Source organism: Trichomonas vaginalis, chromosome IV (genome assembly GCF_026262505.1).
Source record: "Trichomonas vaginalis G3 chromosome IV, whole genome shotgun sequence".
NCBI lineage: Eukaryota > Parabasalia > Trichomonadida > Trichomonadidae > Trichomonas > Trichomonas vaginalis.
In genome coordinates this window covers 22,994,939-23,009,437 of record NC_067206.1, presented here as the reverse complement: position 1 = coordinate 23,009,437, position 14,499 = coordinate 22,994,939, and the positions used below count along the sequence as shown (strand labels likewise).

At 31.3% G+C, this 14,499-nt stretch overlaps 10 protein-coding genes across 10 annotated transcripts, besides 6 other annotated features; all 10 read left to right on the top strand.

Annotated features, from left to right (window-relative positions):
* Window positions 1–253: part of a mobile genetic element that runs on past the window's edge.
* Window positions 219–253: a terminal%2Cinverted (terminal inverted repeat of Kolobok-1_TV transposon ID:TVAGG3_0013400).
* Window positions 254–675: 422 nt separating this feature from the next.
* Window positions 676–1,335, top strand: TVAGG3_0151490 (OST3 / OST6 family, transporter family; the record flags this gene model as incomplete). The annotated part of the gene is made up of 1 exon (XM_001310317.2): window positions 676–1,155. The coding sequence occupies one exon, from the start codon at window positions 676–678 to the stop codon at window positions 1,153–1,155; it is 480 nt and encodes a 159-aa protein (XP_001310318.1).
* Window positions 1,336–1,390: 55 nt separating this feature from the next.
* TVAGG3_0151480 (uncharacterized protein) lies at window positions 1,391–3,518 on the top strand (the record flags this gene model as incomplete). Its single annotated transcript, XM_001310318.1, has 1 exon — window positions 1,845–3,479. One exon carries the CDS (start codon window positions 1,845–1,847, stop codon window positions 3,477–3,479), a length of 1,635 nt encoding a protein of 544 aa, XP_001310319.1.
* A 228-nt stretch (window positions 3,519–3,746) lies between these two features.
* TVAGG3_0151470 (uncharacterized protein) lies at window positions 3,747–4,478 on the top strand (the record flags this gene model as incomplete). The annotated part of the gene is made up of 1 exon (XM_001310319.1): window positions 3,747–4,478. The coding sequence occupies one exon, from the start codon at window positions 3,747–3,749 to the stop codon at window positions 4,476–4,478; it is 732 nt and encodes a 243-aa protein (XP_001310320.1).
* Window positions 4,479–4,676: 198 nt separating this feature from the next.
* On the top strand, window positions 4,677–5,315 carry TVAGG3_0151460 (uncharacterized protein; the record flags this gene model as incomplete). Its single annotated transcript, XM_001310320.1, has 1 exon — window positions 4,677–5,315. The coding sequence occupies one exon, from the start codon at window positions 4,677–4,679 to the stop codon at window positions 5,313–5,315; it is 639 nt and encodes a 212-aa protein (XP_001310321.1).
* A 185-nt stretch (window positions 5,316–5,500) lies between these two features.
* On the top strand, window positions 5,501–6,659 carry TVAGG3_0151450 (uncharacterized protein; the record flags this gene model as incomplete). The annotated part of the gene is made up of 1 exon (XM_001310321.1): window positions 5,579–6,292. The coding sequence occupies one exon, from the start codon at window positions 5,579–5,581 to the stop codon at window positions 6,290–6,292; it is 714 nt and encodes a 237-aa protein (XP_001310322.1).
* Window positions 6,660–6,783: 124 nt separating this feature from the next.
* TVAGG3_0151440 (uncharacterized protein) lies at window positions 6,784–7,635 on the top strand (the record flags this gene model as incomplete). The annotated part of the gene is made up of 1 exon (XM_001310322.1): window positions 6,820–7,590. One exon carries the CDS (start codon window positions 6,820–6,822, stop codon window positions 7,588–7,590), a length of 771 nt encoding a protein of 256 aa, XP_001310323.1.
* A 225-nt stretch (window positions 7,636–7,860) lies between these two features.
* Window positions 7,861–7,893: a mobile genetic element.
* Window positions 7,861–7,893: a terminal%2Cinverted (terminal inverted repeat of tvBac_53III transposon ID:TVAGG3_0151430).
* A 164-nt stretch (window positions 7,894–8,057) lies between these two features.
* Window positions 8,058–8,084: a mobile genetic element.
* Window positions 8,058–8,084: a terminal%2Cinverted (terminal inverted repeat of tvBac_53III transposon ID:TVAGG3_0151420).
* Window positions 8,085–8,171: 87 nt separating this feature from the next.
* TVAGG3_0151410 (uncharacterized protein) lies at window positions 8,172–8,924 on the top strand (the record flags this gene model as incomplete). Its single annotated transcript, XM_001310323.1, has 1 exon — window positions 8,172–8,924. The coding sequence occupies one exon, from the start codon at window positions 8,172–8,174 to the stop codon at window positions 8,922–8,924; it is 753 nt and encodes a 250-aa protein (XP_001310324.1).
* A 408-nt stretch (window positions 8,925–9,332) lies between these two features.
* On the top strand, window positions 9,333–12,173 carry TVAGG3_0151400 (WD40 repeat-like family; the record flags this gene model as incomplete). Its single annotated transcript, XM_001310324.1, has 1 exon — window positions 9,345–12,173. One exon carries the CDS (start codon window positions 9,345–9,347, stop codon window positions 12,171–12,173), a length of 2,829 nt encoding a protein of 942 aa, XP_001310325.1.
* A 1,700-nt stretch (window positions 12,174–13,873) lies between these two features.
* TVAGG3_0151390 (uncharacterized protein) lies at window positions 13,874–14,236 on the top strand (the record flags this gene model as incomplete). The annotated part of the gene is made up of 1 exon (XM_001310325.1): window positions 13,874–14,236. The coding sequence occupies one exon, from the start codon at window positions 13,874–13,876 to the stop codon at window positions 14,234–14,236; it is 363 nt and encodes a 120-aa protein (XP_001310326.1).
* Window positions 14,237–14,254: 18 nt separating this feature from the next.
* TVAGG3_0151380 (serine threonine-protein phosphatase family) lies at window positions 14,255–14,497 on the top strand (the record flags this gene model as incomplete). Its single annotated transcript, XM_001310326.1, has 1 exon — window positions 14,255–14,497. The coding sequence occupies one exon, from the start codon at window positions 14,255–14,257 to the stop codon at window positions 14,495–14,497; it is 243 nt and encodes an 80-aa protein (XP_001310327.1).
* Between the last annotated feature and the right edge of the window lie 2 nt (window positions 14,498–14,499).

Sequence of the window (14,499 nt, the reverse complement as noted above, 5' to 3'; positions counted from 1 at the left end):
GCCTTCCTTATTTTCTTTCTTTTTTATTTTTTTGAAAAAATCAAAAAAACTCGAAATAAAATCAAAAAATCACAAAATCGATGAATTCTCAACGTAATTTAAATCTTCAAAATCGTAGAGATTGGTCATAATATAACTAAGCATTATGATATGGTAAAGTTCAAAAAATCTCTCTCTTGAACGAGATAAAAGCTTAACAGAAATAACCTTAAAAGTGCTTTTCTGAGGGTGGTCTATCGTCTATAGGGCACCCTTAATATATTTTTGATAGATATATCTTTTGCATTGAATGCTTTTGGAGGTTAATTATTTAGTTATTACAAATAAAAAACGAAGACCTGTCTGTGTATGTGCGCCATACTTCTTTTAAAATATCGTTTTTGTAATAATTATGAATTATTTTATATTTTACAATTCTACTATTTATTAACCTTTGATACAGATCATGCACAAATCATATGAGTTATAGGGTGCTTAGAACCGATTTTAAAAAATTTAACAAAAATATTATAACATCTGTAGCGCAAAAGTGAAAAGTTATATAAGGTATCTTACTAAGAGTTTTCGTCGGCGAATGTTTGTGAATTTTTTTCAAATTCCAACATGTGAGCCTTTAACAAGGAATTCGTAGAATTTGACATAAAAGATTAATTCACATAAAAAAGTGACAATTCAATGGGAAAGAGCTTCAAAGATATCATACTTGCTCCATTTGCAGAAGACCGATTCTTTGTTCCAGAGTTAGAAATTCCAATTTCAACCATTAAAATCCCATCAATGACAATTTGCATGTTAATCGTATTCTCATCTTTCATGGTCATTTCAGCCGGTACAATTTTCTGCTGGGTCCATAACTCACCATTTATTGGTGGTCAATATGATCAAAATGGCAAGATCAGAACCCTCGTTTTTTCTGAAGGTATGTCTTGGCAATTTGGTGCTGAAGGTTTTCTGGCAAGCATGGTATACGTTATGACAGCATTTTCCTTCTTAGCATCATATTACGTTTTCAAGCATCAAAATGATAATCCAAACGATCCAACAATTATTGCGGCAAAAGTTTTTGGATATACTTCTCCTGTTTGGATCATTTTAATGATTATGACATTCAGAAGTAAACTCCGCCAGTATTTCCCAACGCCATTCCCACAATAATCATTTCACTTCTTTATTTATTACGATACAATGATAATTGTATACATATTCGTATTTTTTAATGTTGGGTACTAAAAACTTTGCATATCTCTACAAAATAACCTACACATCTTAATATAAAATCTAATATTAATTTTTGAGCATTATTTATATCAAAAAGTATCTAATTTATTGAAAGAGTTATGAACACGAGCTGCTATATAGCATAATATTTCGATTTAAAATTATATTATCTGTAAATAATGAACATAGATATTTTAATCAAGTTAATTGATTACCATAAGTTCAAATTATTTAGCTATTATTCATTTGAAATAAAAGCAACAAATAAGCCTGAAACCTCATATCAGTATTATGAACCGGCAAGTTGTGATTCAATTCAAACCAATGATTGTTTTGATATAAGCATAGTGTTAGTATGTGATCAATCGAACAAAAGATTTTATTTTTAATCCTTGATCCTAATGGATTAAAGATTTGAGAAAAATCATGTTTAATAAAAATAATGTTTTCTATGATAAAATTGATATTCCAATATTTTTTACTCATTTCCGTTATTTTATTTTTGAGGAATGGATAGTTTTATAGAGGATATCATTCCTCCAACAGCTGTATCTCAGATGAATCAATTGGGACAAAGTATTGATATCTTTCAGTCTTCAATGAAACAAATTTTAAATTTTCAAAATATGTTGTACCAAGGAATTAAAGCATTAACAACAAAATTCGCGCAAATTAAAAACGAAGTTAACTTCTTAAATAATCAGTTATTAAATGTTGATGATGCCGTTCAAAATTATTTATCTAGAAATCCTATTACAGTTTATACACAGGATGGACAAAAAATGGATGATGCTCTTGGTGATATAGATGATAGAATACAATCTGTTCTATCCAGAATCTCAAGAATGGAGCAAAAACACGAAAAATTCGAAGATTTTATGACAGGTTCCTTAAAACCAGAAGAAATTAAGGATCTCAAAGTAGAAATCAAGCAAGCAAGTAAAATGTCAAATGATACTACTGAAGCAATTCAAGCAATCCATCAAAAGATTCAAGATAACGCAAAAAATGCAGATGATAAAATCAATGCATTCAAAGAATATATTTCTAAACAAAACGAAGTTACTGAAGAAAGAATGGCCACAAAAGTCGATAAAGAAGAAATGAATAATTATATTTCAACGTCAAACATTGCCGAACTTATAATGATGTTCAAGAGTATGCCACAGAGCAAGCAAGTTCGCATACCTGATATCATTCCTCAAGTATTTTCTGAAAGCAAATTATCAAATGACGAAAAAGTGCAGCGCTGCTTCGAATTGCTGAACATCGAACGTAACAGAGTTAACAAGGAGCAGGCAGAGATCATCAATGAGTTCTCACAACTTAAGCGTCTCGCAAGTTCTGTCGTTGATGACGATGACAACGCAGCTTTATCCCCAGAAAACTATGAGCGTGTTGAAGTTAGAGACATTGGATGTGATAGTGGTGTTACAGAAGCTTCGGAACCCAAAGCAACCCTCATTCTTAGGAAATACAAGAAAAGAACTGTTGCAACCAATTTTGATGGACCACAAAACTGTGATAGTACATGCGAAAAGAACAAAGACGAGTTGATTGAAGTAATGGACGAGAATATAAAGAACGCACCATCATCATCTGCAATAGATACTGCTGCTTTAACTGCCAAAGTTTTGGAAGATGTCGAAGGAGAAATAACTGAAAAATTAACAGCTGCATTAACAGGAATTGGTTCGAATTTGCAACGTGGCGATATCATTACTATACTCGATGGACTCAAAAACATGGAAGATATCAAGAAAGACATCGGAAAGATCAAACTTAACCTCGAAATGAAAGTTGATAAATCAATTGCAAAGCAAGAGTTTGATTCATATGTTAGAAGGGATGAATTCTTTTCTTACATGGAAACAGGAAATCTCAGACCACACGCTTATGCAACAACTACAAGAGAACCTCCTGTTAGATCTACATCGAGATCTGGAGCATCAAGCAAAACTGTTGTTACTCCAAGAAAGAAGACACAATCAGACTTGAAAGGTCCTCTTCCTCTTGTCCCAGCAAGGAACTCTAAAATGTTGGGAGTTAATGATAAATACGCTGTTGGTGATGATGGTAAAATGTATTTCAAAGAACTTGGAGAAACTTTGCCTGCAACTCTTACGAATAGATCAGCAAAAACTTCTTATTACGAAAGAAGTAAGTCAATGATGGAAAACGAGAATGGAATAGAAACTGTTTTAGACTTCCAGCCTTTTGTTCCTTTGGATAGTCAGAAGAATAATAGTCCAAAGGATTAATTTTATTTTTATTTTATGTTTTTATATATTAAAATGTTTGCTTATTTAATTTTTACTCTAGGGAAATTTCCATAAAGTATCGAATAATATTTTATGGAATCTCACTTGATATAATGAGAATTTTTCATCAATGAAAATTTGAATGCATTTTTTGACTTTGTCATGTAATTCAAAATAAATTTAGAATAATATAGTTTAATCAAAATGACAATGTTTTTATTAGTTAATTGTATTAGATCATCGTCTAGTGATCAGGTTAATTACTCAATGATAAATTACATACAATCTTCCTTTAAAGATAACCAAGATATGTTAAAGTTATATGAATACGTCGAAGATAACGTTTACGAGCATCAAAATTCTTCAACAAACTACATCAGTACATCAATTCTTCCATTTCCAATGGATATTATTGATGTTCAAAAATGGAACGAATTATACGATTATTGTAACGAAACATATGCTGCTCTATTTAAATTTTGCATGGATAAAGGCTACACGCCATATTATAGGATTTATAGAAATGATGACTCTACATTTTATTATCCAAATACAAATTATTATTTTAAAAAGCCGGTTGTCAACAATGGGTTGATTGATTACAGAAGATATTCAGAGAACGACAAAATTTTTGCGGACTACATTCTGTTTGAGCGTGATTTGGAAAACATTAGTACGTTTCCCATTGATGATGAAACCAAAGAAGGATATGGTTATATAAATTTCACAAACTATTATAAATGGGCTAAAATTGCCATTGATAGAGAATATGATGAGCAGAAATATATAGATTATTTCACACTTGACGACTTTCCTCTGAATCGACTTAGAAAGTTATTAATGCTTTTGCTCAATGATTTACCTGAATTATATCGAAGGCAGATCGATGGAAAAGAAAATATAAAGCGTTGGATTGAATACAATCAGATTTTACGAAAATATTGTACAATATTGATCAAAAAGTGTGAAGAAAGTCAAAGAGTATCATTGTCGCTGTAGAATGTCCCTACAAGGATAAAAGATTTATTTGTTAGTAAAAATTATGAAGAATCTTCAGAAGATTGCCTATTTTTTCAAAAAATATAATTGAAAATAAGCTTTATTGGGTTTCGATTCGTTTGGTTTCAATTTAGCACGTTATTCCTCCTCAGAAATTTTCAATTGATTTTTTGACTTTGAGCGTCAATTTTTTAAAAAATGAGTTTTCTTATAACAATGATTTGCTGGATGCCTTCATATGAAGACCCTAAAGAAAGTATAGTGGTTAAATACATTAATTCAACATTCAATAATACTAAAGATATGTTAATAGTGTTTAATTATGCTATTGATAATATCTATGACCACCATCTAGATGATGGAATTTGGAGACCACCTTTAAAAGATATATTTTTTGTTCAAAAATGGAATGAAATGTACAACTATTGCGATTTAAACTTTTCTACATTAGACAAATTTGCAAATATTACTCATCAAACTCATTCAACTATTTTTGGTGATCCTGATTACCGTAGTTCTAGGTACTATGGATATGACCCAATAAATGAAAATAAAAAGAAATGGAGTAAAATTGTGATTAATACATATTATTCCGAACAAGAATATATTGACTATTTCAGTTTGAATGACTATCAACTTAATGGTTTAAGATCTATTTTAGTGGATTTAATCAAAGATTTGCCTAATTTATATCGTCGAAAAATAGATGAAAGAGAAGATACTGATCAATTGATTGAGTGCAATCATTTACTCCAAAAATATTGCTTACAGTTGATAGAACGCTGTCAGCAATACGTGGAACAAATTAATACAACAAATGTATCATTATCATTTTAAAATTATTTGTATTTTGAATTATAAAAACATGATTATTGTGTAATTGCTTTAGCTATTTTTCCTTTTCCTTAGATGCTAAGCATTGCAATGTTACCATTTGAATAAAAAATAATCGTACACAAGAGAAACTAAATTTTAATGTATTTTTTGACTTTGTCATGTAATTCAAAATAAATTTAGAATAATATAGTTTAATCAAAATGACAATGTTTTTATTAGTTAATTGTATTAGATCATCGTCTAGTGATCAGGTTAATTACTCAATGATAAATTACATACAATCTTCCTTTAAAGATAACCAAGATATGTTAAAGTTATATGAATATGTCGAAGATAACGTTTACGAGCATCAAAATTCTTCAACAGACTATATAAGTACCTCGGATCTCCCATTTCCAATGGATATCATTGATGTTGAAAAATGGAACAAATTATACAATTACCGTGATGATAAATATGTCGCATTATTTAAATTTTGTATTGATAAAGGCTATCCACCATATATTTATGGTCTTTTAACATCAACAAGTCAATCTTATTTTTCTCGTCCGGTAAAAATAGAAAATGGATTAATTAACTATGGGGTAGATAACCCACATCAAATATGGACTGAGCGAATCATTTTTAAAGAGGATGCTGATCGGATAAATTCTTATCATGTAGATTATGTTAATAGTTTCATTGATAGATTAAGCAAATGGAATAAAATTGCAATTAAGAGAGAGTTTAAGGAGCAAATGTACATTGATCACTTCATTGAACGGGACCTTGCTCTGAATCGTTTAAGAAGTTTGTTAAAATCTTTAGTCAAAGATTCACTTGAGTTGTATCGTCGTCAAATTGATGAAAAAGAAAGCACTGAACGTTTGATTCAATACAATCATTTGCTACAAAAATATTGCCTTCAGTTAATTGAACATTGTCAACAATACTTGGAGCCAAAGATCAAAAGTCAAAAAGTACCAATATCTTTTTAAAATTAACCATAATATGCGGAAATTTTATAAAATAAACCTTTTTATTGACATTATTCTACTAAATCTACCTTTCATAAAACAAATGTCAAGAAAACTCATTCCAAAATTAAAAAAAATAATGAAAAAAAATTATCACTCAGGAAGATCTTTCGATAACAATGTTTATTCGCATGAACATGTATTGAATAAGCATATGATCAATATAATAAAATTCTCAATAATAGAATTTAATATTGAATATGATATAGAATATGATATGTGTAATAAGCCTCATCAGATTTACAATGCTAAATATAGTTGGTAAACGGCTAGAATCCTATATAAAAATCAATAACTCAATAATGATAATTTCGAAAGAAATGGTTCGCATCAAAACTGATTGGAAAATGTATTGTGGTTGTGTAGCATATGATTTTACACTCATTTCTTTTCCAAAATTTTTCAATTAAAATTTTGACTTTGACAATATATAAAAAAATTTTCATTGTATTAAAGTCTTGATTATGAGATTGTTTTTATTGATAAGCATGGTAAGGTCATCATATGAACATGATGAAAATGATACAGTCATTCAATACATTCAATCATCATTCAACAACACAAAAGACATGATTAAACTTTACGAGTATGTTGAAGACAACATATATGAACATGGAAACAAAACTAATGGATACATCAGTACATCAATGCTACCATTTCCAATGGATATCATTGATATTCAAAAATGGAATGAACTTATCGATCATTGCGATGAAAATTATATTCCAATGCTTAAGTTTTGTATGAATAAAGGGCATATACCATATCTTTATGATTATGATAACTATGGTTCAGAGGGATACAAGTATGGCCAACCAAAAATTGTTAAAGGATTTGTTGATATTACAAAAGACAGGTACAAAAATAAAATGATATCAGATAGAATATTATTTGAACGTGATTTTGAGCCAATACTTGATCATTACTCAAATACTAAACCATATAGAATTCCTTCCTCATTCATTCATTCTTTGAATAAATGGAGTAAAATAGCCATTAACAAAGAGTATAACGAGCAGGAATATATTGACTATTTCATTTCGAACGATTTTCCTCTAAATCGCTTGAGAACTTGTTTAGTAGATTTAATCAAAGATTTACCTAAATTATATAGTCGCCAAATAGATGAAAAAGAAAATAACGAACGTTTGATTGATTACAACTATTTATTGCAAAAACATTGCGCAAAGTTGATTAAAATGTGTGAGCAATACTTGGAACAACAGGCTAAAAACCTTAAGGAATCTTTAACACTATAAGCGCTAATCCAAATGAATTATATTTGAGTAAAAAATTGTTTATGGTTGCATTTTCCCACCTGTTTTTTATAATCTCAAACTTGCGTAGTAGACTTTAGTGTAAAATAATCTCAACACCATGCTTATGTTTGGCTTGCTGTATCATATCTGCAAAAGATAAGAGTTTGCGTATCTTTTGGATAAAAATTGAGAAGATAGATGTCAGAAAATGGTAAGCGCCTTTAATAATAAAATTAGACAAGCATAGTCGGTCTTTTGCAATGCAGTTTATTAATGGTGTACTTACCACTTTCTGACATTCTCTCAATTTTTTTTCCCCACCCAAGCTTTATACCCCAATTTTCTAAGGTAAAGAGTTAATAGTTTCGGTTGGGAAAAAGTTATTAAAAATCATTATATCATTCCTAATATAGATGTTATACTTTTTTTGTTATTGCAATAAAGATCAAAATTTTAATTGAGAGCGCGTCAAAAAGTGGTAAGTGCACCCTTAATTCAATTAAAATTTTGACTTTGACAATATATAAAAAAATTTTCATTGTATTAAAGTCTTGATTATGAGATTGTTTTTATTGATAAGCATGGTAAGGTCATCATATGAACATGATGAAAATGATACAGTCATTCAATACATTCAATCATCATTCAACAACACAAAAGACATGATTAAACTTTACGAGTATGTTGAAGACAACATATATGAACATGGAAACAAAACTAATGGATACATCAGTACATCAATGCTACCATTTCCAATGGATATCATTGATATTCAAAAATGGAATAAATTATACAGTTATTGTGATATAGATTATGTAGCATTGGTGAAATTTTGTATGGACAAAGGTCACATTCCTTATTTATTTGGCTCAGATAGCTCTACTTATTATCCGAGAACAATTTTAAGACAACCAAAGATAAATAATGGTTTGGTTGATTTCGGACGTGATGAAAAACATGAAAAAATGTGTAATGACTATATGATATTCGAACACCAAAGAAAACCAGAACTTGAATCATGTGATAGTCGGCAATACTTCGATAGATTACCAACATGGGGTAAAATTGCAATTTCAAAACCATATAATGAACAAGAATATATTGATTACTTCGTTTCGAATGATTTTCCTCTTAATCGCTTAAGAAATACGTTAAAACTATTAGTCAAGAATTCGCTTGAGTTACATCGTCGTCAAATAGATGAGAAAGAAAACACTGAACGTCTGCTTAAGTATAATCATTTACTCCAAAAATATTGTTCAATTTTGATTCAACGCTGTGAACAATACCTAGAAAAGCAGGCGAAAAGCCAAAAAGTTCCAATATCTTTATAAAAATGGAGTTTGACGCAGCAAAAAATTAAAATATTGAAATAATTTTTATCTTTTGTTTTCTATTGATTTAAAGATATTGTTTCTACCTCATACTTTACAATAGGTTCTAATAACATATGATAATTACTTATGTTGCATTTAAACTTATGAGGATGAAGAACTTATGCGATTAAAAATATTTCCTCGAATCACATAAAATTGAAATAAAATTGAGTTGTTATACGGAAATATTTTTAAAATTATCGTTTACAGGCGTAATCATACACCCATAATTAACCCTTAGAACCGCAAATACGATTTCAAGCTGAAAAACCTATTCTTCATACTATTTAAGAGATATTATGTTAATGAAATAATTAACGATTAAGTTCGAAATGTCAGAAAAAATTCATTTAAATTATGATTCGGCAAAAAAATCACATGCCCATCATAGTTTCCACAGAAAAGACAAACACGGTTTTACCTTCCCAGTTCAAGTATTCATACGTGCATTGGTTAGGAAATCTGCTTGGAGTTTTTGCATATAAAGAGTTTGGATTTCTTAAATACTTTGCGGCTGGCACAGAAGAAGGGCCTATTGTGATATTTGGCGATACTGGAAAAGAATTGCACCAAGTTGCATTGCTTTGCGGTCACACAAGAACAATTACAGGAATAACAACGTCTTTACATCCAGATACTTTCACATCTGTGTCGTACGATGGTGTTATATGTGGTTGGTCAATGTGTGACGGTATATGTCTTTACTCATTTCAAGCAAATGTAAAACCCGGATATCTCAAAGCAATTAATTCGACGACAAATGTAGATTTACTTTATTTATGGAGTTTAGGTGGTAGTTTTTATACTCTAAATGTAAAAACTGGCGAAACGCAAATGATTGTTCAATCTTTCGGAATCACATCATTATATCCTACTTTAGGTGAAACAGTTTTATACACTACATATAATTCCATATGTTCTTATAATATAAATACCAAAGAAAAGATCACAAAAAGATTTGAGCCATCTCTTGACAAAAGACAATGGGCTTGTGAAAATGGCTACGTGTCAATTAAAGGTAATCGAATAAGGATATATAATACGTCATACATCTTCATGTTTTCCATTACGGTCAACGAATTACAAGAAAATGAGCCGATTTTAAAAGTCTACTGGCGCTCGCTAAAAACGATACAGATCATAACTTACTTAGGAACGCAGATTATTATAAAGTTAAACGCTCAAGATGCAGAATATTCGATTACTAAGACTCCATCACCGCATTACTTTACGGCAGTATCATTTACTAACAGAGAACAATTTCTAGGAGTTGTTTGTGATAATTCTATTTACGTTCAAGACCAAAATGGCGAAAGAATTTTTGTTGGCGACAATAACAACAGAAACTATCATCTTTCTTCCGGAGATTATCAGCATTACTACGCATCAGATCATACGAACTACATTACTTACTATAAACTGAATGATGCGAAATCAAGATATAATCATGAACATTCAAGAGTTACTTGCTTGTATTCCATACAGTACAGAAATACAGAATACTTAATTACGGGTTCAATTAACGGAACTGTCACAGTTTACACTAAAAATTCCGAAGAACCTTTATTTCAATACCCAGCGTTATCTTGTCCTGTCATTGGCCTTGTTCAAACGCCTTTCGTAATAAACGGAAGCCCCAGAATCCTAGCGATTGCAGAAGATGGCTCATCTTGCCTTTTCAACATGTCAGATATCAGAATACACTATCTAGGTAATCATTTCAGACCTCGTAATGTATATGTCTACGAATCAATGGGTCTTCTTTTCTTCCAATATCAAGGTGGAAATATTTTAATGTACAATCTTGATACTCCCGATGCTGTCGCAGTCCTTTCGGTCGTCCCACCTAAAGCCAAGCTGATTTGGTCGTATTCCATCAGAAAAATCGATCAATCTCTTACATCTGTTGGAACAGTGACGATTGGAGGCAAAGGAATCGCTTTTGATACTCACAACTTCAGTGAATTGAAGTCATTAAGCTCTGATGATGAATTATTCAAAAACGATTGCCTCAAATTCATCAAATTATGCGATGAAACATCAAAATCTTTTGATGACCAACTTGTTTTTATCGGTGCCGACCAAAATCCAACATTTTATTACAAGAATTTCGCAATTCGAGGAGAAATCCTTTATATGGCATCTCCATACGTGATCGTCAATCACTGGGTTGTTTGTAACATGATTTCTACTATATGTGGAGTCAATAAAGCCAACCAAAACCGAAAATTATGCGTAGAATGTCTTCCTATGCTTTTGGAGATGCTTTTCTATGAGCATCCCATCATCCAAAATATTGTTTCCCCATTAATTACAAGTATTACCCAGATAATCCAATCAATGGACTGCCAACAGATGATTTCGACTTTTATCAGTGAAGAAAGCATTGACAAACTCTCCAATAGCAATAAGTTCTTGACAGCAATCACTATATGTGTAAATGAGAACTTAGTTCCAACGTATTGGGTCAAACCTTTGTATAATTTCCTGAAAAACTCTACTACTGCGACCAATGACGTTTCCCATGTAGCTCTTAATATCCTAGCTCATGGAATAAAGGCATGGATGAAAGAAAACCCTCATGTTGAAGTTTATCAGTTCCTTATTAACTCTTTGGAACGATATAACACCAGTTCCTATCTGACAACTCTTTCGAAATCAGCTCATGAAGACTACCCATCATTCTTGCAAGCGTTCAAAACGTATTTCTTCTCAAAAATGGAAGATGAACCTGCAAAAATGGTCGCTGTTAATCTTCTAACCAACTCAATGCTTGACAACAATCTAGCTTATCTTGCAACAATCACTTTATCGCGTTTAATTGTTGATTTTGGCCTAAATGATATGAAATCACATCTAGAACTGCATAAAAGCATCATGAAAGCGATAGATTATAACGATAATTATATCATTATAGGTACTTATGAAGGAGATATTATAGGATTCAGCAAAAATAAGCAACTTTTCGAAATTCCATTATTTAAGAATCCGATTTCTTATGTTTCATTATCTCCTTCAGGTGACATTTGCGTTGTTGCCTGCAGCAAATCGAAAGATTACATTGCTTTGAGTATTGGAGGCGGTGTAAAAGGTGGAATCTTTAAAGACAAGCATAAGTTGCTTAAAGCTGGTAAAATTTCAGGTGAAGGACAGAATGTGAAAGTATCATGGAAAGAAAATAATTTATTTGATATAGAATTTGTATAATTTGTAAAATATTGTTTGTTTATTCTTTTCGAAATTAATAATTTTTAGACAGTAATTGATTTTGGTGATTAATCAATTTCAAAATCTCAGATTTGGAGTATTAATTTAGATGGAAAATCGTCAGAACATTAGTTTTTATCGTCCTATTAATAGAAAAATACCAAAAACATGTAAATCGGAAATCGAAAATGTAAACTAATTTGATTTTCGCAATTTCTCGCAAATCTTCCTCAGCAAATGAATAAGCACTTATTAGTCCAGTATATATGAAAAAAAAAAAAAAAAAAAAAGGTAGTGGGGCTTCCAGGGGCTGCGCCCCTTCTAGCCCTGAAGATGTTTAGTATAAATGAAGTTCTTATATACGGGTCTTCCAGGAGCTTTTCACAAATTATATATGTTTTCATGTTTTGTCACTTTTCTGTCACTTTTCAGGAAAAAACATTTTTATTATTATATATAAATGAATTTTACAAAACCGCCGTTACCGTTCTTTGGAAATAAGAGTAAATGTAAAGAAAAAAAAAGGTAGTGGGGCTTCCAGGGGCTGCGCCCCTTCTAGCCCTGAAGTTTATTTTGGAGGGGCTCCAGGCACTTCGTGCCCTCTAGCCCCGAAGATGTTTAGTATAAATGAAGTTCTTATATACGGGTCTTCCAGGAGCTTTTCACAAATTATATATGTTTTCATGTTTTGTCACTTTTCTGTCACTTTTCAGGAAAAAACATTTTTATTATTATATATAAATGAATTTTACAAAACCACCGTTACCGTTCTTTGGAAATAAGAGTAAATGTAAAGATATTATATTGAGAGAACTTAAGAAACTACCGAATGGTCTAACATTTGTAGATTTGTTCGGTGGAAGTTTCTATATATCCCATTTGTGCCATACAATATTCCCAGACTCAAAGATTATATGCAATGACTTCGACAACTATATGGACCGTCTCAAACATATACCAGACACAAACAATATATTGAAAGAGTTAAAAGAAAAGATACCTATAGGTAAGATGGAACGTATACCATTAGATAACAAAAATATTGTGAGAGAGGTTTTGAAAAAAGCAGAATATATAGACTGGGATAGTATATCTGCTAGACTATTATATAGTGGTTCTATAAGAGTTCATGACATTGAAACACTTATGTCAAATGTTTTATATCTTAACTATACAAATGTTTTCAAAGAGGACATAGAAAAATATATTGAGGGTATAGAGTTTGTGAGATGTCGTTGGACAGAGTTGTATGAAAAATATAAAAACAAGGAAAATGTTTTCTTTATAGTGGACCCGCCGTTCTATAACACATGCGATTTTCAATACCAAGTAGACTGGACTTTGAGAGACTCTTTAGAAACTTTAGACGTTTTACATAACTGTCCATGCTTTTACTTTACATCCGATAAAAGTGGTTTGGAAAACCGTTATGAGATGGTTAGAGGACATACATGACTATGAGTTTAGATATGACAAGATAGAATATGAGAGAGGTCCTATAAACCGGAGAAAGTGTCATAACAAAGAAATTTTACTAGTAAGTAAATGTGGTTTGAAATAGGACTACTTGTTTTAGGTTTTTTCCATTGTGTCATTTATTTATTTGACGTGGCAGAAAAGTACAGAGAATATGAAGATGAACCAATGTCTGCAAATGTTCAGCATATGTACTCGTAAGAGATATTTTTATCTAATATTAAATGGACGCACAGAACTTAGCGAATGCACAGCAACCTGGACAACCAAACCCAGAGAATATTCCAAATGAAGTTAGAATACAAACTGCAATGGCAAACTATGGTCAAGTGCCAACAGATGTACAAATGCAAACTGCCATGTCAAATGACGCTGCGTTAGGTTTGCCACCATGGTATGCAAATATGAGATGGAAAGAGTTTTATACAAACCCTGAAGTGGGATATAAACAACTCTATGCAGATGACGCGAACACAGGAGTTGACCCAGAATATGTTTTCTACCAGAGGAGAAACAGAATGTATGAGCTCCAGTTAAAGAATGCTATGGAACTCAACAGGAAACGTAAGAGACTAGGCGGACATTAGATTTTTACATATAGTAAAATGGGTTTCTTCAGTAAGATAGGAAACTTCTTTCGAAATGTTGGAAGAGGTATATGGAATGGAATAAAATCTGTCGGAAGAGGAGTATGGAACGGTGTCAAAAATATTGGCAAAAGAGTAGGTCAGTTTGTTGGTATTATACCTAAAGACCCTGAACCAGAAGAACAAGCTCCTGTTATACAACAGCCTGAACCTGCACCACAGTCAAGTTGGCAACCAAATCCAACACCTCAACCGTATTAAAA